General features: G+C 41.1%; 2 protein-coding genes across 4 annotated transcripts; both read left to right on the top strand.

Annotated features, from left to right (window-relative positions):
* Positions 1 to 4,228: 4,228 nt before the first annotated feature.
* On the top strand, positions 4,229 to 9,596 carry azin1b (antizyme inhibitor 1b). Of its 2 annotated transcripts, none has more exons than XM_026155655.1 (11): positions 4,229 to 4,413; positions 5,202 to 5,324; positions 5,538 to 5,735; positions 5,881 to 6,054; positions 6,305 to 6,477; positions 6,580 to 6,793; positions 6,921 to 6,995; positions 7,179 to 7,344; positions 7,464 to 7,573; positions 7,686 to 7,903; positions 7,985 to 9,596. In XM_026155655.1, the coding sequence occupies exons 3-11, from the start codon at positions 5,634 to 5,636 to the stop codon at positions 8,058 to 8,060; spliced, it is 1,308 nt and encodes a 435-aa protein (XP_026011440.1). In that variant the 5' UTR covers positions 4,229 to 4,413; positions 5,202 to 5,324; positions 5,538 to 5,633; the 3' UTR covers positions 8,061 to 9,596. The 2 variants fall into 2 exon arrangements, with proteins under 2 accessions (XP_026011440.1, XP_026011439.1); XM_026155654.1 differs by having other exon boundaries at positions 5,181 to 5,324.
* A 3,830-nt stretch (positions 9,597 to 13,426) lies between these two features.
* On the top strand, positions 13,427 to 25,631 carry adnp2b (ADNP homeobox 2b). 2 transcript variants are annotated; one of them, XM_026155653.1, is made up of 5 exons: positions 13,427 to 13,711; positions 14,042 to 14,108; positions 14,520 to 14,642; positions 21,394 to 21,498; positions 21,613 to 25,631. In XM_026155653.1, exons 3-5 carry the CDS (start codon positions 14,535 to 14,537, stop codon positions 24,382 to 24,384), a joined length of 2,985 nt encoding a protein of 994 aa, XP_026011438.1. In that variant the 5' UTR covers positions 13,427 to 13,711; positions 14,042 to 14,108; positions 14,520 to 14,534; the 3' UTR covers positions 24,385 to 25,631. The 2 variants fall into 2 exon arrangements, with proteins under 2 accessions (XP_026011438.1, XP_026011437.1); XM_026155652.1 differs by lacking the exon at positions 14,042 to 14,108.
* Positions 25,632 to 25,635: the final 4 nt, after the last annotated feature.

The raw sequence follows: 25,635 nt of genomic DNA, 5'->3' as shown, positions 1-25,635 counted from the left end.
ATAGGGGTAGTTCCCTGCATCCTGCACGGCTTCTGGGAGCGTCCTCCTCCCCCTCCTCCCCCTCCTTGATCCCTTTGGATCGAGTCTCCAAAACTATCACATCAATAGAAACCCAGGCCATCTTCTCCCGTGGCATCAGAGATGACATGGTCCAGACAATCCTGACAGAAATCAAAAAGAAAAATCCTTTAAAAGTTCTACTCAACAACATTGCAAACTTTGTACCAGTTCTGCTCACTACAACTGCTAATGTAGCGAAGAACCACATCATCATCATCACCTTTATTTATAAAGTACTTTTAAAAAAACACAGCTGACACAAAGTGCTGTACATAGGAACTATATAATAAAATGCATAAGATATAAATAAAAGCCAAATAAAAGAAAAAGTAAAATAATTAATTAAATAACTAATTTCATTACAAGAGAAACTAAGTCTCGCTGAGGTTAAAAGGCAAAGAATAAAAGTGGGTTTTAAGACGCGATTTAAAAGTGGACAGTGAAGGGGCCTCGCTAACGTGCACTTGCAAATTATTCCAGCACAGATCTAGAGCGAGAGAGTGGGCTGGAAAGCCTGCAGTGAAATGCTGTATAAAGTGCTTGTACAAATAAACGTTGTGCAGGAAACTGTCTGCTAGAACAAAGCTGTTGCACGGGGATATACTAACAAAACAACAGCTTTGTTCTAGTCTCTCTAAATCAAGCATAACTATGTCTTATTTATTCTTTACACCTGTACACTTGATCTTTAGTCTGTACAGCTGAGCTATGACATACTGCCACAGATCTCTTTTAAAGCCATTTTGATAAGAAATTGTGTTTGAATAAAAGTGTTTCCTGTAGCCTTATGATGGCACTGTACCTGAATAAAAGTAACAGTTTTCTCATAGGGTTAATAACATGTCTACCAACTATTTCATGTCCAAATAACTGCTGAGAGTTACTTCAAAAGGGTTATTTAGTAGCAGGTTATTTAGATTTTCATGTAAACAAATAAACAATTTTTTTTTGTTTACATAAAAATCAGTCACTGTGTATATTTAACACTTAAAATTCGATGTGATGCCATTATCCTGCCTATATGCCTAGCAACATAAAAAGGTCCAAAAAGGTTAAGTATGCAGTGTACTGTATAGAGATAGAGGTTGCTGACACATTACCAATACCTGAGGATTGCTGTCTCATAGACATTCAGTGCCACCTAAAGGCAGTAACTGACAAGTAAGACAGCACAGCAGTTCCATGATTACATCTTACCACAAGAGGTCGGTACAGAAAGGAAGAAACTGAACTTTTGAATCACAAATACATTAATGTAGTGGACACAAATTATGCAGGTTAAGGCATAAAAAGGTACCGCGTAAAAAGGTAAGCGAGGTAAACAGGTTGAAATTTGTTTTTTCTTTTTCTGCACACAGTCCAGTAAAGACTCAATACTTTTCCTCTGCTCTAAATGTGTGTTTTTCAGGCTTGATGCTTCTTTTTTTGTTCTGCACTTACAGAGATTGTTGCATTGGAAAATCCCAGTAGATTTTCTGAAATACTCAGATCAGCCCATTTTACACCCGCAGCAATGCCACGTTCAAAGTCACTTAAATCACCTTTTCTTCCCACCATTGTGATGCTCAATTTAAACTTCGGTGGGTCATCTTGACCTAAATGCACTGATTTCCAGCCATGTGACTGGCTGATTAGATATTTGTTTTAATGAGCAGTTGAGCAAGTGTACCTAACACAGTGGCCAGTGAGTGCATTTTAGTCATCGGGCCCTTTAAAATGTGATACTGCCATTTCTGTCTTAATATTTCTAGTAACACTACTTAAACTGCAGTGAGCACATGAAACATCCCTGCAGATTTCTTACTGCAGTCTTCACACAATGGAAAGTGTGTTAACTTTGAAAATATTTGTTAGTTATGGTGGCAAATTGAATTTATTTGCTACAAACAGTGACTAAATCTAATTTACTCCTGACCCCATGGGCCCCGATATGAAACTTGAAGCACATACTTTTATACTTCAGTTGATGGTTTTCTTGTCCAAATTGCCCAAATAGACTTTGAAGTTTTAGAGTAAGCTTTAGAGTAATTTTTCAGAAGTACAGTCATTTGTTTAGCTGTTTCTGCAATATGTGCAAAACAGTTTCCATGTTGTTTGGTTAAGCATTTCTGGGTCATGCTGTTTTGTGAACATTGTGTCTACTGCAGTGTCATAAAGCAAAGATAAGCGCTCTAGGACCTCTACGCTGTTTACAAACACACGGGTGAAGACGTGCAACACGTTGGTTGGGTGCAACAGAAAGTCATACGACTAAAGTGCCTGCAGGCTGTGTTTCCGCACTTATCTTTGCAGTGTTCCAGTGCTTTAGCGTCATACTGAACTGTGTGTTTGTTGAAATTAATTTTACATCCCTTTTAAGCTGAAATTATCGCAGCTAAAATAAGGCTATGATGACCGTGACAGATCTTGAGGATCAAAGAACAGAACATTCTGAAGAACTCTCACATCTTATTTCATCACGTGACGAAAGCACCAATACCAAAACGTGTACAACTGCAACGGGGAGCGTGTTTTGTTTGCATGTTTTGTGTTCTCAGTGTCATAAAAGTGTGAGTGACCAAGCAAAGCTTTAGGAAAAGACTCAGGTGGCTACCTAAAGACAGGGCAGGTTGAGTGGGTATGACTTAATTAGATACCCTTTTAATCAAGTTTAACAAGTGCGGGCCTTATTCCCATGCATACATTCTCTGATGTTTGGCCTCAGGTTCACGTTCAGCTTCAGGTAACCCATAGTTAGATTTATTCTGAAGTGGGGATGCATCCATCTTTACATGCACACTGTCAATACAGCCACAACAGACAACAATTAATACAAAATAATACAAAATACTGAAAAAAACTGACTAAACATAACTTGGACTTGATAATATATTATTCAGCTGTGGTTCACCATTCAGCCTGTTAGTTTCTTTTCTTTACAGATAAGTATTTAAACCACTACACCAAAGAAAAAGATCAAACAAATTGAAATTGGTTACAGGCAGAAATGCTGCAATTAACAGAAATCCAAAGCACACTATTTTACTATTATACTATTGTAAATTTAATGTGCTTTGTTTTGTCACCATTGACTTTCATAAAGATAGCAAATAATCTGAAGGTATTTGCCAACAGGTGCAAAGAATCCACAGTGATGGCATATTTATTGCATATTGTTTTTTAATGTACTTTGGAAATTGACCAGCATGGCTATAAGTATAATTTATATTTGCATTAATATGTTTAGAAATAATTCCATTTTGGAATTCTATAACTAATAGTCGGACATCTCCTGCCTTGTCCATGTGATTTTTATATGCAAAGACGGTTGCTTACATTTTACAGCGCATTTGTGTTTAGTCGTAATGCTAATAAGACCAGAAGTTTTCTCTTTGGCTAAACAGAATACTGGAAGATAATCAGTAAATGAAAACCATAGATATAAAAGTATACACTCCGCACAGATAGCTATTTTCATCTGGTCTGTGTGTTTTTTCCACTAATGTGATAAAAACTTGCTGTGGTAATGTTCAGGTATTTTCTTCCTTTTTCTCACAAGTTTGATGCAGACAGCAGACCCTTACTGGCACACTCACAGAGCGTTTAAATACTGCATTCAACAGAAATCAAGAAAATATGTTATTTTAATCTGTTGTGTTCGTTGTTCATTCACAGCGAACTGCTGAACTAAACACAAAGCAGGTGCAAAGTTTCAGCCACGCCTGAGCAATACTATTTATCTCTGGAAATTAGACAGATGCTGATTGCTGATATCTTTTGACAAATGTGACATTTAAAAACAATTACTGCTTTCTAGAAAATATTGTTTTGACATTCTGTTTATTATTTTACATAGCGTTTATGCCCTATACATAGTATTTTCCTATACATATTTTCCTAAATATAAAATATAGCAGCTATAGCTCTGTAGCAACCACAAAAGTGCGTGTGAGCTGTTCCCTGACAAACGGAGCAGTTGTATTCTTGAGCTCATTTACTGGGTGGCCTTGTTTGGAAAGTTTATGGTTATGCAACCTGAAAAAACATCACAGATGTACTGCAGCCTGTATAATTTTCGGAAATGCGTATTTGGTATGCGCTCACGAATGCAGAGCGTTAATTGGTCAAACTGAACGTTCAAGCCACGCCCACGAGCCGTTGATTACCTTTTCCTCTTCCCCAGCCTCCTTTTCCAGTCTATCTCCACCCCACTCTCAGGCAGAGAAGACACTACTCGAGCGACGCGCGTTCTTCGCCTAGACATATGGCAAAAACAGCCGTCTTTCTTTCTTATATCATTGTGCCCACTACTCTTTAAAAATTCCGCCGAAAAAGAGAAGACGATTTTCCAAAACCTTCTGGCCGTTATCTCACGTAAGTACAGCGAAGTACTTCGATTGAGTTCTTTGGGTTCAGCGGGCGGACGTAACATGGCGGGCTCGTCTTTCTGCCTTCTTGCTGCACATGACCGAGCCACATATTGAAATATGTGTTTTCCGGGTGTTTTCGTGTTCAACTCAATGTATTAAGAAATTGTGACGCAGTCACGGCACCACTATGTAGCTTTTATTCGTTTATTGTGTCATTTAGCGGCTTGTTATTGAAATTTTAAGGACACCCAGCTCTAACGTAAGCTCCTTCCGTCGTCAGTTAGCGGTTCTGTCGTTTCCATGAACCTTTCAGCAGTGTGTTTTGTCACAATGGCGTTTCCTTTGAGCAATACAAATATCTTTTAACTAGTCAAATGTAACGTATTACATCAGTTTGCTCTAGTTAGGGGTTATGCTTTGTCTGCGCATTGAAATAATACTCAATTTGTCAAGTTGTGACACTGTTGTGAGTACTACAGCGCATGCGCGTGTTTTATTTGGACGTCTATCGCGTAAGGAGTACCAGCAGCCATAAAAACACTAACGACAGGGGTAGTAGTTCAGTTACAGGCATTAAGTCGGGTGTAACTGAACCGATAGGGGTGTTGTGTCATTCAGGTTTTGACCCATGACAAATATTCAATAGATAAGACCTAAACATCAAAAGCAACAATCAGGATTGTTGAGCCTCCTTAAGAACGCTGTGCTACATGTTTCCTGAAAGTGTCTTTCCTCTGGATCTATATCTAATACTGAGTGCTTGTACTTCAGGGCTCCCCTGTCTCTGCACAGGTGTATGAACGCTACCCAGAGGGCCTAGGGGCGGCTCTTTACCGGGAGCACTTTAACTTCAACGCTGAGCCACCTTGGGATCCTAGCTGATAAAGGGACAGGTCCATCTCCTGACTTGTCCATGTGAGTAGCTATGTGTGTCTTATACACAAAGATGCATGCATTTTTATAGTGAAGGTGTGTGTGGGAGAAGGACTCAATTCTGCACACAAAGCTGTTTTGTTTGGGGTTTTTTAAAGGCCATAGTCATATATTCCTTTCTTCTTCTGTGTGTGTGTGTTTGTTTTTTTTTGTTTGTTTGTTTGGTTTTTTTGGTCTCTTCCCTCTTCTCTCCAGTTTGTTGCATACCGGCAGGACCCATTGGCTCAGTCGTGACCCCCTGACTTGTTTATCTGCTCTTTATGATTGTCGGATTAACGGAATACGGTTGAGATGAAAGGACTCACTGACCAACCCAGCTACATCATTGAACTACTGGAGGGAGGAGTGACTCTGGAAGATGTCATTGATGCACACATCTGTGAACAGGCTCTGGTCAGTTCAGCTTCTATAACACTCTCTTGAGGCTATCCCTGAATTCTATTTTGCATCAGTGAGTTACTTAATCTGATGGGATTTGTAGTTATACATGTTTGATAAATTTGTTTACCTGCACCCTACCTTCTTTCTGATTTCTCAGGTGGAGAAAAGTGCTTTTGTGGTGGGTGATCTCGGTGCACTGATGCGACAGCATTTGTGCTGGCAGAGCCTGGTGCCACATGTGCAGCCCTACTACCCAGTCAAGTGCAACAGCAGCCCTGCAGTCATTGAATTGCTGGCATCCTTGGGCCTGGGCTTCATTTGCGCCAACAAGGTAAGCTTTTTCATGTAGTTTTGACTCAGTCAGTAATTATTTTTAAGCTGCAAAGTGCTTCATCCTCTTATGTAAGCACTTCATTTTTTTTTTAAGGGAAATTACATTACAAGCATCATTGATTGGTAGTCAGCTGATGACTGTTATCCTTTCAACTTATGCAACGCATTTAGTACTGCTTTTGATTGTTTTAATGAGTGTGTGGTTTTATTTATTTATTTATTATTTTTGTGCATCCTATTACCTGCAGGCTGAAATGAGCCTGGTGCTGGATCATGGTGTACCACCGGAAAGCATCATCCTCTCAAGTGTGTTCAAGCAACTGGCACACATCAAGTATGCTGCCAAGAACAACATCCAGCATCTTGTGTGTGAAAATGAGGCAGAGTTGTCCAAGATTGCCCGTCTGCATCCTAATGCAAAGTAAATGAGCAAACTTTTTTTTTTTTTAATAAACGCAAAGTCCAAAAGAAGATCCATGGTCTAATTTAAAATGCATCTGACCCCCCCTCCCACCCCTTCCAGGTTGCTGCTGCAGTTGACCACAGAGGCCCACGCGGCTGAGACCAGCATGACCTTCGGCTCCTCTCTCAAGAGCTGCCGGCACCTGCTGGAAGCAGCCAAGGAGCTGGGAGTCGAGGTGGTGGGGGTAACCTTCCACATCCCCAGCTCCTGCCAGGACCTGCAACAGGCCTACACCCATGCACTGTCAGATGCCCGCTGTGTGTTTGACATGGGGGTGAGTGCTGTCCTAATTATGAAATCATAACTCTAGTAGTAGACATATATTAACTTGATTCCCCACCCCCCAGTATTTTGTCTTGAAATGACTTTATCTGATATGACAACTGTCTGTATCTACTCAGGTGGAAGTGGGGTTTAACATGAACATCCTTGACATTGGTGGTGGATTTACTGGCTCAGAGTTTCAGCTGAAACAGGCAAGTAGTGAACTGAAGTGACTCATTTAGAAATGCTTCAATCTTCTTTTTAACTGCTTTATTAGCAAGAAGCTTATTATTAGCTAATAAGCAAAAGCATTTATTCCTATGATCCAGTCCTTTATTTTTGTCTTTTTGTTTTTTAATCTGAAAATATCTGATCTGTCTGTTCACTGTATGCAGGTTGAAACTGCAGTCAGGCCACTGCTGGATGCCTACTTCCCCCAGCTTTCTGGTGTGCAGGTCTTGGCCCAGCCGGGCAGCTTCTACGTGGCCTCCGCCTTCAGCCTGGCTGTCAACATTATGGGCAAGAAGGTGGTGACTCGCCACTGGGACAGCCTAGCTCAAGGTGAGTTACTTTACTCTCTGAGGTTGTGATTATTTAACTTTTCATACAATCAGAACCAAACTAGTTGAAGTAACTCTTGTTTTAGATTTCTAAAATGGTTATCTAATGTATTCACTCAGGTGAGAACAATGAGGATACTGAGTTCCTGTACTACATGAATGAGGGTGTTTATGGTCCATTTGGCCGCAAGCTGCTGGGAAACTCCATCCCTGCCCCGTCAGTACACAAGGTTAGTAGAGGAGACTAAACTCAATTCATGACTGAATAGATCATGTGATAGCACGCACATGGTTACTGTTGTCTGTTTTTTGCCTGTTTTGATGGGTTTTGTTGCCCCCCAGCGTGTGTTGTGTGCTGAGGAGGCAATGTATGCCAGCAGCCTTTGGGGGCCCTCACTGGACCCCTTAGACCAGGTGGTGGAGCGCTGCCTACTACCAGAGCTCAGTGTGGGAGACTGGCTTCTGTTCTCCAACATGGGGGTGTGCGGCCTAGAGGACCTAAGCTGCCTCTCCACTGCCCCCCCACTGCCAATCTACTACACAGTCTCCACCTCTGACTGGTGAGTGCGTTGGCGTCTGCCACTCATGAAAATGTAGCAACAAGACATTAAGAGAATTGATCGTCACACTGTTGTCCTCAGGTACGAAATGCAGGAGGCCGGCGTGACACTGGGTGGCGCCATGAAGAACTTCTCGTTTCTCCCGTACAGTCCCTAAGTACCCTCGGCCTCTGTCCCATATTTTATTGCACAGATCTGCCTTACCTCTGCTTTCACTGTGTGAGAGGAGAGGTCAGTGTGGTGTTTGGGATGAGGGGTTAAATGTGGTCAACATTCCAGCCGCTTTGGAAAACAGCAGTGTCCTGTAATTTCTTCCAGAATTTCACTTTTGTACCTCCAGCAATGACACACGGTTGGTTATTTGATACCTCAGTTCAAATTTTTTCCTGGAAGATGACCCTAGTTTTGACTCTTTGCGACTTTAATCTGTTTGCTAAAAGAACTCTTGCCCAAGCTTTTATGACATTATGCAACAAAATGGATGACTCTTTGGAGATGGGACCCCCTCCCCCCCCATATGTTTGGGGTGGTTTTGTTTCCTAATTAAAATTCAGTTTACAAAATGTACAATTGATTTAGATCCATTGAATCACATGCTTTGTATTGATTACCTATCAATAGTTGTGTAGCTCCTGTGTCTGAGAACAGTACATTTGGTCTGTAGGCAATTTTTGAAGTGTTTAAAAGAATCACTGCCACGTGAGGACTCTGCACCTCGGACTCCTCACTTGGCGCTGCTTAAATGAAATAATGACAATGATGTATTTTTCTGTATTGCAATTCACTCAATGCATCTTGTTTTTGTTTTTAATATTTATTGGATTCAGATATAATTTGGGCAAATTTAAAGCTCCATCCTTGTGTGTTTATTGCCCAGGTATTATTGCAATGGCCCATTTAAGTGTTTTTGTGATAAGTTATTGGGTTTTTGTTTGTTTTTTTTGTTTTCTAAATGATACATGGATTACGTGTGCTGTGATTTCCATTTGTGACCTCAGTGGTTTCCTTTTACTCGAAAGCCCTGATGGAATTACTGTAGGAGATTCCCTCTGTGCTGAGCTGTAGCTTGGATACAGGGACACTGTATTCAGTGCACTCCTTTCTCTCAGAGGTTAATCTGGTTTAAAAGGCACAAAATCTTATGTGGGTTAAAGGAAAAATACTGTGACACTTGTCGAGGGGATTTGGACCTTGTTCACTAGCTCCTTTGCTGGCTCTGAAAACCAACAAAGGAAGGAGGGGGGTTTCTCTCTCTCAATTTTTATTTTTTATTTTTTTCTTCTTTTGACACATGCTCAAACACAAATGATTTGTATGTGTCAGATATGGATGTACATGTCTGTATCTTTAAAGTGAGAGATGCTAGTTGTACACAGACCTCTCTGGGGCAGTGCAAATGCTAAATAACATGGACAGACCTTTCATGCCTCTGAAGTCGAGGGACTTCCTGCACAGTCTCCTCTACAGCTACATGTTCACTCATGTTAAAGATGACCTGAAGCATCAGGTTTTTTTTTTTTTGGTTTTTTTTTTGTTTTTTTTAAATCAACTCTCGCCCCTGTGTGTCATGAGTGACTAATGTATTAATTTGCTTGTCTAAGGCACTAATGGACCATAGCCTGTTCTTTGACTGTACATTGTGCTCGTTAAAGTAATAAGTGATTAATTTAATATACATTTCTGACTGAAATCATTTCATCTGGTGTTTGTGTGGTTTTTGGCATTGGTGGGTGGAGGGACTGGAAATACAACATTGTTCCTGTAAGCCAGCATAATTTGGAGCTTTAGCAATTTGCTGCATCCCACAGCTAGGGTTATTTTGAAGACAATAACTTTACTTGGATATACAGACTCTTTAAATCTGAAGAAAACTACTACAACAGCCTAGTTATAGAGAAACCCAGCCTTTAAGTGATTCACAGATCTAGTGACATCACCTCATTTTTACTCTGTAAAAACTACAAACACCTAACACGAATCTTGTGGTTAATAAAGTTAACAAAAATTGAATGCTAGTTAACAAAAGTAGACTTGAACTAAAAACTGAAATAAGTTGATGTGTTAAACAGCCAAGAATGTGCTGCACCAACCAGTATTATTCTTACATTTATTTTTTTAGTTATTGGTGTTTTTAAAAAAAAAAAAAAAAAAGTTTGTGGGGTTTTTTGGTTTTTTTTGGGTTTTTTTAAGCTAAAATAATATGTGGACTATTTGTCCAGTGTAAGATGTGGGAAGTTGCAAATATTCCTACGTCGTCACCTGGGTCTCAGTCCAAGCCTTCCCTTGCTCATGTTGATCAAATACTTTATTACTTTTTTGGTTAGTTTTTTTTCCCCTGGTGTTACTTCAGTTTGTTTGCTTGTTAATTAAAATTTAGGTTAAAATGGCATTAGTTTTGCAGTATTTACCAAATTAAAATGGGGTGATGTCATTGGACCTCTGCATCAATTAAAAGGCTCTCAAAAAGGAAAAAAGCTAAAATTTTGGCTGTTAATACTCATGGACCATGCCTAGTTAGATTTTGTCCAACTAGAATTAACAGTTTTATTCATATTTTTTAGTGGTCTGCGTATCCTAATAGTATGCTGGTAAAGTAATTTAGGTCTATTGAAGTTAGTTATGGATCCTAGCTTTCCCATTGGAGAAATGCTATCTTTTCAGCACTAAACTGACAGTGCAAATATATTTGAGGGGAAGGGTAATAACCATTTGCTGGATGTCCACTAGAAGCACTCCAGCAGTTTATCACACTGCATTGCATCTTTAGACAGAAAGGAGCTTTTAATCACTTGCTGCTGTGGGTCCTGTTATAATGAAAACTGACCCGCTTGCGGGATTTCATCCTAAACATTACAAAAATTACAGTTGAGTTCAACCTGTACAGTGTTGTGTTTCCACCATACATTGCAACATTTGCGTATGTGTTCAAGCAGTGTGGTTCATTTTCAGCACTTAGATCAAATTAAGAGCTGATCCTTCAGATCAGAATGCCAGTGCGGCCACAGCTGCGCTGAGAGTACACTGGATAAAATGGATAAACCCCTGCCCTCACTGTTTGTAAATTACCTTGCATGCCCTGTCAGTGAATGAGACACCCAGCTCGGACCTCTTAGTGTTCTCTGAAGCTTCCAGTAAGATCCATGACAATATACAAAACAGGGTGTAATTTTGATAATTACATATTTATAAGAAAGATGTTTTAAGTGCAGACCATAAGAAGCACTGGGGCACGAAGGAAATATTGATGTGTTTTGTGCAAAGTTATTTCCTCAGAATAAATACACTTCAGAGTGAATTAAAGATGCTGAATTATTTCCTCGATGTTGCACGTCAGAATCGAGTTAATCTGAGGGATGTATTTGTCTAACGGGGATCATTACAGCTCCTATCAAGTGTCTCATGTGCCTCAAGTGTTCATTAGAGAAGTGTTGCTTGCATTTTAATTGGTTTAAAAGATGAATAGATCAGCAGATGGATCATGCACAGTGCTTTCCATTGTGTTTGGAGTGTGTATTGATGAATTGGGCATTGTGCTTGACAGCAGTGGATCTGATTGTAATAAAAAATAAATGAATAAAATCTTGCACCTAAATGGTCTGCAAGGGGAAAATACACACAGCAATGCAGAGAAAATAGCTTAAATTCAAGGTTACCACAGACTCGATCGATCTGAAATTATATGCTTGAGCGATTCACATCATCCACTCTTTGACTGCACAAATAGAGCAACTCTGATTGGACCATTGCTAATTGGTCTAAAGTGAACACCCTTTTGTTGGTATGAGCAAAGGAAATCGCAAAGAAAAAGAATGGAAATCTTTGTCTTCGCTAACTTTGGGTTGGAGACAATGCTAATCTAACTTAGCTGTTAGCCTTAGAGATACATATTGGAGTACAGTCATTATATGTGTAAGTATGGCACTTCGTGTGTCCATTCTGTTTGCAGTATCTGACTTGGGTGTGAGCCTAAATCAGGCAATGCAAGTGTTGGTTATCAGGCCATTACAAAGAAGAGACTGTTGAAGAGATTCAAAGGAGCTTGCAAAGAAAAGCGTCTGGACTTCTTTTCTTGGCTGTACAGTGCAGCGAGGAATGCCCAGACCTCTACATCGGAGAGACCAAACAGCCACTTCACAAGCGCATGGCACAACACAGAAGAGCCACCTCCACAGGACAAGACTCAGCAGTCCATCTGCATCTTAAGGATAAAGGACACTCTTTCGAGGATGCCAATGTTCACATTTTGGAAAGAGAGGACAGATGGTTTGAAAGAGGAGTGAAAGAAGCCATCTATGTCCACTGTGAGCGACCATCTTTGAACAGAGGCGGTGGTTTACGACACCAACTGTCTGCCATCTATAATCCAGTTTTGAGATCCCTTCCCAGACGCCTTAACGCCCACTCACATCCTGGGCCATCTGATCTCAGGAATTCGCATGATAAGGTGGGGCCAGGTTTCACAATGAACTCACCCGAAACTCTGGCTGATTGGGACCCACACCCAGTTTCACACCTTGGCTCAGGCGATTAGAGGATCATCAGGGAGTCCTTTTGTCCCTCTGTGGGGGGTTACTCCCACTAGGTTTATATCTGGGACTCTCCACCATTTGACCTTAGAACTGAAGAAGCTTCTCGGATGAGAGGTGAAATGTCTTCAAGTAACTTAAAGAAGTCCAGATGCTTTTCTTTGTAAGCTCCTTTGACTATGATGACCTGGATGACTGAGAACCTTCACAGACATGTTGAAGAGATTATTGATTTGTTTATATTTCATCCAGTTTTTGCCTAAACTAACCTTGGTTGTTAAGGTTAGCATGCAGGCGACAGTCAGATAGGTGGTTAACGCAGCGCTCAAGCTGTGCTTGAATTACCTGTAGGCGGGAAAAGCTGAAGGTAAAATTGTTAACCTGGAAATTGCTCTAATCAACTTTTACAGTTAGCTACAACTATCTATAAAATATATGTAACAAGATTTCGCAGTTGGTATAAATTACCACATGATGGTAACTAGCCATTTTGTCAAGTTGTAACTGTAAAACACAATAAAAAATCCTAACACTTAATCTTTTGCTAGCCTAAAGACATCTAACCTACTCATTTCGCTTTCTCCCTCAATCAAAATGGTGGCTCAAAGTAATTGGGTACGGAAAGTAGCATGATATGACATCACACGTCAAAGACCACCCATTTAGCTCATTTTCTCGACACCTCATTGGTTGGGCTTGAGCATGTATCACGTGACTTGCTGCTGTGGGGGGGGGGGGGTCGCAGGAGCCACGCCCCCTACCTAGCTATTAGATGGGAATGGTAAATGTGGGCTCACCAGGTCAGATGTGGCATGAAATTCAGAAAGTGAACCACAGAGTGCGTCACCTGGGCAACCGGGAGCCGGGCTGAGGGTTCCAGTGAGAGAATAAAAAGTTATTCGGGTTTTAGCAGGCGAGCGCTCCCATTGGTCAGTTTGTGCTGTATGCAAATGAGGCAGCTACGTCAGATCCTGAACTTAAGCGCCATTTTTTCCTCAATAGGGGGGAAGAAAGGGACAAAAGCTGGACCAAAAAAGAAAAAAGATAACTTGTCTCCGGAGTGGTTTCGCAAACATCACGTTTCATATTTAAGCAGGGTGTTCGTAGAGCGGTGTGCACGGACAGCGAATGCCGCTCGGGGGAGCGTCTGCGCGCAGCACCGCCAGTAGACGCAGCTCACTGATACACACAGTTGCGGGCCGGTGGAAGTGGGAAAACCCTTAGCTCTGTCGGTGGTGGCACAGCGACAACTAACGTTAATCTACGCTGAAAATTGGACGAGGTAAATATGTGCGAGGAGGCTGTGGGCATCCTCGTGTAGGCGGATGCGCCCTCGCCGTCTTAGTCACCGGCTTGTTGTCAGCGTGCCTCCCCGGGCTTTTTTAGGACTTCAGTACGGCCAGCAGACACATTGTAGTGTTAGCATGGATGGCATGTGTGAGGGGGACAGGCTTTTAGTTTACAGGTGATCTAAATCTCGCACTTTTAACTGACTGAAAATAACTTTTTTTGTAGTGCTCACTGGCGAACGGCTGGTGTTTTTGCACAGATGCTGAGAGTGATATCAGCTGATGCACACTAACTGTTACGGCTTTTATTTGTGTTACCACAGAGCCTGTGCAGACATTATACCCATATTCAGCCATGCTGTGATTCTCATCAATCAGTACTAAATACAGGCAGGTTGTCACTATGCTGCAGTGGATTATTTAACTACATCATTATTACCCCGTCCGTTATTCCATCTTCATTTACTGTTTATGTGTTTTATTTATTGGCATAATAGGGTTATAAATTATTGATGTAATACTGCATACATTACCTGACCTCAGCTAACCTTTGTTATTCTGCCCAGTGTGTGCCATGTTCACCTTTTCACCATACTATTCACTTGTTTTGGGGCTACAGAAAATATTTTTACTAATTTAATGATGCTACAATTAAAAAACAATGGTAATTTTGTAGGCTGAGAAATATGATGTATGTTTGCACTATAAATGCAATAAAAGCATATTTTGATAATTATTTTATAATTAATAGAAGAGCGCGAATGCTTTGTAACCAGTTGAAAACTTATTTTCCTTTATAAGGGCTTGTGAGGAATCATGTATCAGGTCCCAGTTGGAAATATCGAAAAGATCCGCAAAGCGAGGAAGGCAGTGAAGAGCATCTTGAGTGAGATCGGCCTGGAAGACTGTCAGAACCTGCTGAAGGTAGGTTTCTGTCGTGGAGAATAATCTGACAGATCTCTGGGCTTGAGTGTTGTTTACTCTGTTGTGCTCTAGTAACAGCAACTCAAGTAGAAAGAAAGCAGAACATGCTGATTTTCAGAAATGCGTTAGCCCATGTTTGTTTGAAAATAACATAAAAGCATAACATACCTAATTAGTTTAATTGGTGACCGTTCAGCAACATGGCTGGGTATAAGAAGAAGTCTCTTCAAAAAGAATAGTGGCCCTCAGTGTAAAAACCGCAGCATTTGGGTGTTTCATCATCTACATTGTCGTAAAAATGTGGCGTCTTAAGGGTTTTGCGCTGGTTGTGGCTGCGATAGTTGCCCTAAGGAGGCCCGGGATCAGAGAGGACGGAGTGCTCAGTGGATTTTCTTCACTCATTGATTTATTAGAAATGCCAGAGACACAGGGGGTTGGCTCACAGCTGTTAGTGCCCTGCCTAGGCTTTGAGCCGAGGTTGGCAAACGTGTGGCTCCCTCTCCCTGCAGCTAAGACAAAAGAAAGAGAGAGGAGGAAAAAAATGACTTTATTATGGAGTAGTTATTTTTCATTTTTAGTTCTTGTATTTGTGAGTAATGTTTTACATTTTCCAGTTGTAAAAATGTTCTGCCTTTTAAAAAACAAAAAAATGAATCAGTTAAATCAGAGCCTGCACCACCTTACGTTTTGCTGGACCTGGCATGGATGTAGAAAAATAAATGGGTTCAAAGTCCCTTCCCACTGTTTGTTATGGACTCCAACCCAAAAGAGGAAACATTTGATTGATTGATTGATTGAATCTTTATTTTGAACATGTTGAAAAAGTATAAAAAAATAGAATTAAAAGAGACAAATGAACAAAGCAAACAAAAGGAAAACGAGCAACCACAACTCCAAATAACGTCCATGTTCAAAAAGGAGCAGGAAGAAGCATAAGCTTATTTAATCCCACCCCTTTTCCACTATCTAGTATCAATAGACTACAGAAATACCTCCTTGCAATTACATTATATGTTATGTGTAAAAAAAATTTTTTTAATATATACCCATATATGTTTCTATCTATCCATACATACGTATATACGCACATACGCACATATACACATTTTCAATAACCCCATTAACACCTCAAGGATACACAACCTACAATTTTATATATATATATATATATATATATGTTACCCATACCAACAAACCCGTGCATGCGCACACACATGAAAATATTAGACAAGAACACCCTATCAAATCTCTACCTGTACCCTGTAAAAACCATATCCTTAAACCGCTTTTTAAACTGTGCCATGCTCGGACATTGCTTCATATCTATACTTAGTCTGTTCCACAGCTTCACTCCACACACAGAGATGCAAAAACTTTTTAATGTTGTACGGATACGAGGATGTTTTAAATTTAATTCCCCCCTCAAATTGTATCCCCGTTCCCTTTTAGAAAACATTTTTAGAATATTGTCAGGAAGCAGGTTATTTATTGCTTTATATATAATTTGTGCTGTGAGAAAATGAACCAGATCTGTGAATTTTAGAATTTTTGATTTTAAGAATAGTGGATTTGTATGATCTCTGTAACCAGTTTTATGGATTATCCTTATGGCCCTTTTTTGTAATATAAAGATTGATGATAGCGAACATTTGTAAGTATTGCCCCAAACCTCTGCACAGTAATTCAAATACGGTGCAATCAGAGGAAAGTGGAGAGTCTTACACTGTATTAGCAGATTCGGTGAGCTTGATCTGGATGACAAACTAGCAAAAAGAAAAATAAAACAAACAAGCACGTAGCATTGCTGTTATATTTAGGGAGGGTCAAAAATGTTTCTTTTGATGGTAAGGGTTGCCCACCTCTGCTGTGTGAAGCTGGTCACCTCTGAATGTTGAGAGCTGAATCTTGCATTTTTCTGTTGTCGATATTTTAATGGAAGTTAAGGTGGAGTGTTGGTGGGACAGGCTCTGTTGTTGCTCATTACATGACACACACACAGGACACACACACAGGACACAAACTGATAATAAACAGTAGTTTGTGCACAGAGATTGGTGCACACAGCTGTCAAATTCCGCTTTCACATATTTTGTTTATTTTCATTCTCTGTCAGTGATGGATAATACTTACATAATATACTGACGTCTCTGAAACAATACAGCTGTTAAAGTCGAGTAGATCTACGATGTGTCTGAATCTCAGTCTTATGTTGTCCTGATGTCTCTGAACTAGGGCTGCCACAAACGATTATTTTGATAGTCGATTAGTCACCGATTATTTTTGCGATTAGTCGACTAATCAGATCATGCATCCATTGGACGTAAAACGGATGCTTATTGCACCAGCATGCATCTGCTCTTATATAACTATCATTAGCCTACAGCTTTAAGTGTTTAAGGTATGTGCTAACTAAAAATAAGATGGTAGTTTATTAAATTTTAATGAATTGTGCAGATTGTTTTGGTGAAGTTTAATAAACTCAGCCAACAGGAACAAATAAAATACTGAAAAAAGCCAAAGAATAATATTTTTAAGTTATCTAAGTGACTCATATATGTTTAACCTGAGTAGCGAAAGACGGCGGTGGGTTTGAAAACGATTTGCCGGGAGTCCGGTGTTCTCACTGGCTCTAGTGATCCTTGTCCCCGGCTCGCTATCGAGCTAGTGGGTAACAGACGTCTCCGAAAACGTCGGAGCGCTTTTGAAAATATGCGGTGTCTTGATAAACTGAGCAGATATTTGAGGTTTACACAGCTACATTCTCGCCTGAAAACACGTCAAACGTTACAGCTATAGTTTCATATCCTCTTCACATAAGGAAGTACTGTCAACACGCAACTAGGCTGACCTTGTTGCTTATCAGAGAGCCAAAACAAACAGCAGACAGTACAGAAGGTTTGGGTTACAGCATTTTTCAGAGAAGTTCTTGCTTATTTCACTAAGATGATGCCAACCTACATTAGGTATATATTCCAACAGCATGACTCTGCAGTATGAGTTCAGGAGCTAAAATGGCCTGCCTGCGCTCCAGAAATGTCACCCACTGCAGAGATCTTGTACTCGTCGTTGAAAAAGAGGTGGTAATATTGCATCAAGCAAGAATGAGGAAAATATGAAGCTGTTTGCCTCCTAAGTTCTCACATGTTTACAGGGTGTTGTTTAGTCCCAACTTCTCAAAATATTTTGCAAATGGGGTTTTTAATCCCAAACACTCATCCCATTCTGCTGCATCCACACAAACTCATCACTGATTCTGCTTTACAGCTTTACACTGTAAAGTAGGGCTGGGCCATGTTATACCGTTCACGGTAATACTGGTATAATGTTAGGCAACGATAGGAAAATGAAATATCGCGATAGAATATGAGTAAACGCGCATGCGCAGTGCCTTTGTGTTCATGCGCACATGGCCGATTGTTGAGTGAAACAGATGAACCAGAATTGGTTTGTAAAAATGGTGCAACTTCAGTGATGTGGAACTGGTTTGGTGTTTGTCCGTCAGATACACGACAAAGCACATTTTTTTTTTACAGAACATGCAAGCGGCCGTCGTTATTGTCGTATTTGTCGGACTAAGATGCTCTTAAATCTGGGAGTAATCTGGGTCCTAAACTCCGTATGCTTCAGGTCAAACGAACACTGCAGCATCACTGAGAGTTAAAAACTGTCTAAATTCTTTCATCTTTAATAAAACGATCAGCATTGCTGCTTTACCAGGTGTAACTATGAAGTTTAACTTCCAGGCATCCATGAAAACAAAAGTTATTACATTTAACGGAGTTAGAAGTTAGCAGGAAGCTAGCGGAAGTTAGCTCGCTAGTTTCGCTAGTTACCTAAGCATGATATTGCATGTTCTGACTGAGAGATTTCTGAAAAAAATCAAACGTACAGCTCTGCTATCACTTCCAACATAAATGAAGACAGGAAACTAAACAGCAGTGACGTTTGTAGGGTTACTGAAGTTGGGCTAGCTGGTATATAATGATGTGCTACGTGACCGCTAGCGACAAAGCTATGTTAGCATAACATAAACAGTGAAGCTGGAGGACGAACACTAACACTTTTCCACTTATAAAAGTTAACGTTAAAGTTCCTGATAGTTAGAGACAAATGCAATCGCATGGCAGGATGCTGTAAAAGGACCAATCTTCAGTCAGGAGAACAACTGAGATAATCCATCCACAATACGAGGTTAGTCATTAATATACTGCAACGACATGGGAATAGAGCAGCTGCCAGAGAATTCAACATTAATGAATCAATGGTACAGAAGTGGAGGAAGCAAGAAGAATGAGTTTAATAAAGTTTGATTTATCTGACTGCTTTGTTTCGCTTAATGTCCCTTATAATCCCGTGCACCTTATGGTCCGAAAAATACGTACTGCACACTGCAGTTTAATGTTGCAAAGCACCTCTTTTTAACCATATAACCATATTATACGTGGTTATGCTCATGATATGTCAGCCCATTTCTACTGGAAATGCCTTTTGGTTAAACTTTCAGCAAGGAATTTGCATTTGCACTGTTACATTTTTCTAAAGCTTTAATGTACATAAAAACCAGCTTCCTGTTTAAGTGAAAATAAATGGAAGGTTGTCTTTTTGCGCTAGTAATGTTGTGGAGTTGTATTTTGTCTCGCATCAATTATATCGTCAATTATATCGTTATCGCAAATTTTCAAATATATATCGTGATAAATATTTTTGGCCATATCGCCCTGCTCTACTGTAAAGTGCAAATGGATCCAATCATCATGATCTCACATTTACATAAGAGTAGCACTCACAGGGAGACTGTATGATGCTTTGTTAAATACTAAACAAGTTGGGCATTTTTCACTGACTAGGCTAGACAGTTAAAAATCAAGATACTGTATTAACTATTAATTGCATCCATTATTGCAGTAACAGTTTACAAAACTAGCTTCAGCTGCTCCCTTGACACAAGGAATCACTTGTAGCTCAGTAGCTCTGCTTGTCTCTGCTCTGACGATGCAATGCACTGCAACTTTATAAAAAAAACAGCAAATGGGGAAAAAACTGCAAAAGCACAAAAAATAGAACGGGATTAGATAAAACAAAATCTCAAAAAACACAAAAGAAGTGCTTTACTTTGACAGAGCATCTACGGAAGTGAAAAGGTGCAGGTAATGTGTGTTTTAATTGAATGATTCATATAATCATGTTTGCTATTAGCCGTTTACTGGTGGTGCCTGGGCGTGACACGGTGGGACCACCTCATGAACATTAACATCCGAAAGCGGCTGGGCATCGCACCAATCACGGAGAAGAGCAAGTAGCACGACTGCGATGGTATGGACGCGTGGTCAGAAGTGACAAAAACTTGTTGACAAGAACAGCACTAAGACTCAGCGACCAAGGGGCAGACCAAAAAGGTGATGGATGGACCGAATTAAAGACTATGTGAAGAAGATGGAGGTGGCTTTGCAGAAAAGCGGACCTCGCAGAGCGGGAATAATGCTAGGAGGAAGAAAAAGAAGCTATTAGCCGTTTACTGTTAGCTTGCCAAGTCTGCAGCTTTTCCATCTTTATTTTTTTTTTTGGCTCCACAGAAACACTTCTGTTATGTTTTGTGTTCTTTTGCAGCGTTTTTTCTATTTGCTGGGTTTTTGTTTTTTTTGTTTTTTTTTTAAGTTGCAGTGTGTTTGGCACCTCAGGGCCACCGTATTTTCTGACACAAACTCTGATATAATTTTTGGTTCCTGGTGTAATTCTATAAATTAGGTTTTAACTATTAAAAAGTAATGACAGCTGCTTTAGGACAGAGAAGCTCTTAAAGAGTTTTTAGGCCTCAGAAACTGCTGCAGCTGGTGGCAGTGGCCTGGCTGGAGGTGTCATGTTTTCAGGTTTCCGTCTGCCCCATCGGTCCTATTCTTGTGAACACGATACCTCAGACATGTCTTGAGGGAACTGCCTCTAAAATGACTTGAAAGGATTCGCTTGAACTCGAGAACAAACTTTGTAAAAAAAGGTCTTTGAGGATGCAAATGAGCATGATTGGTCTGCTTGTAGATGAGGAAAAAGAGTTTGAGTTTTAACCTTAAAACCAAATCATTTAATTTTGGTGTTTGTTTTTTTAGCAATTTGATGAGTAAAATATTTAAGTAATAAAAGCCTGCTTTAAAAAATTTTAAAAAGTCAGTTGAAAAAATATTTATATGACCGTTCTTGTGGTTTTCCACTGGAGGGAAGGCCAAAACCCTCTCAGTGAGAGGCCCTGAACCTACATTTCCCACTTCAGATGCTCAGTTTGTGACAATGATCTTTATCACCTTAAAACCTCGAGTGACTGTAAAGATTGTCTTTGTTGCTGGGAGGAAGATGTGTAGAACATGAGGCTTACAATCTGTCATAGCTGTGTTCTGTCTGCTTTATTTTTATTTATTTATTTATTTATTTTTTAAATAAATACAGTTAAATTTCTTTAAAGTCTGTATTACTTTGTTTTACATGAGATGCAGGCTGAAGTGAAGGGTTGGTGGTTGGGGACACCATATCTAGGTTATTCTGTTGTTGTCATGGCAACAGGTGGGGTTGGGTGATGTGATGTGGCCTGATAACTGTCAAGAGATGTCTGTGGTGTTGGGTAAGTGAGCAGGGTAATAATGAATTGGCATAAGTGCATTAGACTGAATTAACCTTCGCTAAACACAGCTGTAAATGGAAGTTGATAAGTTGGAGTTTCACACAGTGTTTTTACTTTTATTTGAAATATGTGTGTTCTGTGCAGGAAATAAATGAAAACTCTGAGAAAAACTCGGATGAAGATGATGCTTTTCAGGAAACTGAGTGGATGGATTTTGCGGAAGGATACTACAGCAGAATGCAAAAGAAGGTAAACCTGATATTTAAAAAAAAAAAAAAAAAATTTTTCTCATGCTGTGGATTCTTTAAAAGCACTTTTTTTTTGCCTCCTCTTACGCTTTCATTGTCTTTTCGCCGTCCTCAGTGGCCGTATCGGTCTCGATCTCTGTGCTGCAGCCTGTGCAAGTACTCTTCACAAAACATCTACAACTTCAGGAGCCATGTCTCCCGCTGCCACGGTTACGTCCAGTCCTTCTGTGCGCTGACACCCTGCTCACAGTGCGTCTTCATCGGCCACCCCAAGGTTGTGAAGAAGCACATGCTGTTCTTCCACGCCAAACTCCCTGTGTCAAACACCCAGATACCGCTGCAGAGGGAAACATCTTTACCCACCCATCGTGGAAACGAGAGGTATCAGTGTCGAAGATGTGCGTTTCCCACATCTTCTATCTTTGCAATGAAGAAGCACATTATTCTGAAGCACATGGAGAGTTTGGCAGAGCAGTACATCGGTTACAGGTTGCACCTTCAGGGGAATTCATCTGTCAAAGTGTATTGCTGCAAGATGTGCAAGGTGAACACTGGAACTCTAGACCAAATGTTGCATCACATGCTCATCGAGCCATCACATTATACAGTAAGCACACAAGTGCAGGTTCTGATTTATGAGAATAAGAACTACATTGTTAAACCGACTCCTAATGGGAATGGTGTGTTTGTGACATTCCCAAGTATTGCTCCCAAACCACAGCAACCTCAAATGCTCAATAGTAAATCTTTGGTCTTGCCAAGTAACGGCCAACCTGCTGGGACTGTAGTGACATTACAGCAAGTACAAGGGACTGCAAACAGTACCACTCTGATCTGTGGCCCTGGAACAAACCAAGCTTTCCTGCCACCTCAGGCCTCAGCGCTAGTGCAGCTAGCTAGTGCTGAGGCTAAAGGTTTGCTTCAGCCCGGTGCCACGATAGCCCTCCGAAGTGCTTTGCCCCAAGGACCGCCTATGGTCCACCTTCCCACAGTTTCGAATCTTGCTCTAAAACAGGCGCCAGTGACCTTAACTCCCGCTTCAGCGCCTCCTTCAGCTCCTGCTCCTGCACAACAGACCCCACAAGCGCAGCAGATCCTCCTTCAGTCGGGACTGCAGGCGAACGTAGCAGCTGGACCTGGGACTGTACCCAAGCCTGCTGCAGTTACACACAGTTTAGCAACAAACCAAATCGGCCTACAAGGTACTATGTTGACTTCACAGTCTCTGCTGAGTCACCTGATCCCGACTGGCAACAAGGTGAACGGAATGCCCACGTACACTTTTGCTCCCCTGCAAGTAGCAGTGCCAGTCTCTCACAGCACAAGTACTGCCCTCAAGTCAGTTGAACAAATAAATTCCACGCCACAAACTAAGAAATGGATAACCTGTCCCCTCTGCAATGAACTCTTCCCTTCCAATGTCTTTGACATGCACACCGAGGTCGCCCACCAGACAAAATCTTCCTCGTCCAAGTCAGAAAGTGTAGCTGCGCGAGCTGCATTCCTGAAAAAAATGCCTGACAAAACTGTGAAATGTCTAACCTGCAAAATTCTACTATCAGAAAAGAGCGTCTTCCAGCACCTGCTGCATGGCTTGAATTGCTTGTACTGCTCAGCCTTGTTCTTCTCAATCAAACAGCTCATCGAACATGTAAAGCAGCACAATCCTACAAGCAAGGCATACTGTGATTTCCTGAGGCAGAAGTACAGAGTCTACTCAAAGGGTGCTGGAGGGATCCTGTTCCCTTATTTTGACGTTCACACCTCTGCGCCAAGAGAGATCCTTGGTGACGCAGAGGTCAAGCTCGCCTTGGTCACAAGTTCCCTAGATCTGATTTTCTTTAAGTTGCAGCCCAGCAACCACCCGGAAATCTGCTCCGTACCCGTCAAAGTCAACAGCTCCTACTGTCCCTTTTGTGATGAAAAGTTTCAGCAGGAGTCAGACTACTTGCAGCACCTGAAACAGAAGCACTTTGTAGCACCCACTATCCACGCTATTCTCAAGACGGAGGCTTTCAAGTGCATATACTGCAACGGCGTGTACACAGGAAAGGTCACCCAGCAGGCTGTGATGCTCCACATTCAGCGATGTCGTTGTTCACCCAAGCCACAACAACCACCCACACCTGCTGCAGCACCCCAGCCGCCACCAAAACCAGCTCAGCAGGTCAATCAGGCTTCCGGTCTCTACTTCCTTCAAGTACCACAAGGGCTGACTATGAAACAGACATTGACTCCAGCTCGCGTGACTCCAGCTCGTGTGGCTCCAGCTCGGGTTGCTCCAGCTCGCTTGATTCCTATCGTGCGCCCCACAGAGCCTCCGGAAACCGAAGCAGAGCTGCAGTCGAAGAGGAGACTGGAAGCTGCGTGGCGGGAGGTCCTCGAGGCCAACAAACGAGAGCGAGAACACAGGGCAGCCATGCGCAAGAAGCGAGAGCAGGAGAAGTTGTTGCCTCCGCCAGAGCCCGAAGTTCAGAGCGACACGGCGGTCAAGCTGCTGCTGGAGCCCACCCCAACGGAGCGCCGCTGCAGCGAGGAGCGTAGAGACTTCATATCCAAATACTTCAACGTGAACCCGTACGCGACCAAAGCAGAGACCGAAGAGCTGTGCAAGAGGCTGTCTCTTACCAAGGCGGAGCTGGCGGCGCTCTTCAGCAAGAAACGCAGCAAGTGCATGAAGAGTCTCAAGAGGAACACTGCAGGCATCCTCCTCGGCTTCAACATGGCCGAACTGAGCAAACTCAAGCACAACCTGGTCATCCCGGAGCAGCAGCCTGCCGAATCAGCAGCTGACACGACAGAGGAGATGGAAAGCGGCGAAGACGCACCAGAACCGATGGACGAAAGTGGAAATGAAAAAGTCACAGGTGGGGAGCAGATGGAATGAGCTCAGAAGTGCGTGAAAGTGGAACCTGAAAAAGTGCAAAAAAATAAATAAAAATAAAATAATGCATTTAAAAGAAGAAAATAAGCTCATTAATAATGACCACGTTTGTGTTAACAGTCATCTGAGAGGTTGATCAAGCATTGTAAATGAATGATGTATAATCTTACATAGAAGCTTACCTGTAACAGAGGGTGGTTTATTAATGTAGCCTTCATTATTAGTGCTTCGTTTGACTTCAGTACTTCGTCAGTGGTCCATATTTTTCCACAGAAATGCAAAGCCTTGTGGGAAAGCAGGTCCAAGTGTATTGTCTGATACATTGCATTTAGCTAGATACGATATCTCTTTCCACAATGGTTTCGACTTAAGTGCTTCTGCCTCTTTTTGCTGCTTTTTGCAATCATTATTTTTGTTCATTTGTATTTGGTGCACACCGCAACACAAACAAGCTGATCAAACCAAGTTTTCCCTTACCATGTTTGTTTGTTTGTTTGTTTTAACCGGTTCTCACCTTTGCCTTTTGATTTCTGCCACTGGATCTTTTAAGATTACTCACTCCACTTGTCCCTCAACATTTATACAGTTTAAGGAGATTACTATCTTTTTTATTTTCAATTTTTTTTCTCGCCCAGCTCACCAGCTCATGTGGACCTACTGAGATGAATGCTCATCTCACAGTGTGGAAGTTAATCTTTTAAAGAATGTATAAGTGTTTTGAGTTCTGAACTTGCTGTTGGCCATGTTCCCCGCATGAGCCTTTGTTTTACTTTCAGATTAGATTATAATTTGTGCCATTGTGAAGTCTGCGCATTTCCTCAGATTTGAGGAAATTGTTCGGGAGATTCAGCAGAACCTAGAACGTGTTATTGGGTGTTCCCCGCATCGGTTTTCTGTTTTGTTTTCTATATACTTGTATTTTCTATAAGTCCAAGAGTATAAATATATTGAAATATTGGGAGGCGTTAAAATAAATACACTGTCCAAAGCCACTGTGGTGTAAACAAAATAACATGGTTTCCTTTTACACGAATGGTCCATTTTTATTTTCATTTTGTAATAAAAATGTAATTTTTAATTAAGCTGTGTTAAAGCATCCCAAGGTATGTTTTTATTTTCCTTTTTTCCCCCCTGTGTGTAATTACAAACTGCAGGCCCCTCTTTCTTTTCCTTTTTTCACAGAAGTGAACAAACTGGTTTAAAGTCATAATACAGGCAGTGCATTATGTGTAATAAAAGGCGGACAAGTTTAGA

The sequence above is a fragment of the Astatotilapia calliptera genome, chromosome 22, assembly GCF_900246225.1.
Source record: "Astatotilapia calliptera chromosome 22, fAstCal1.2, whole genome shotgun sequence".
Classification (NCBI taxonomy): domain Eukaryota; kingdom Metazoa; phylum Chordata; class Actinopteri; order Cichliformes; family Cichlidae; genus Astatotilapia; species Astatotilapia calliptera.
This window is presented reverse-complemented; position numbering and strand designations above follow the sequence as displayed.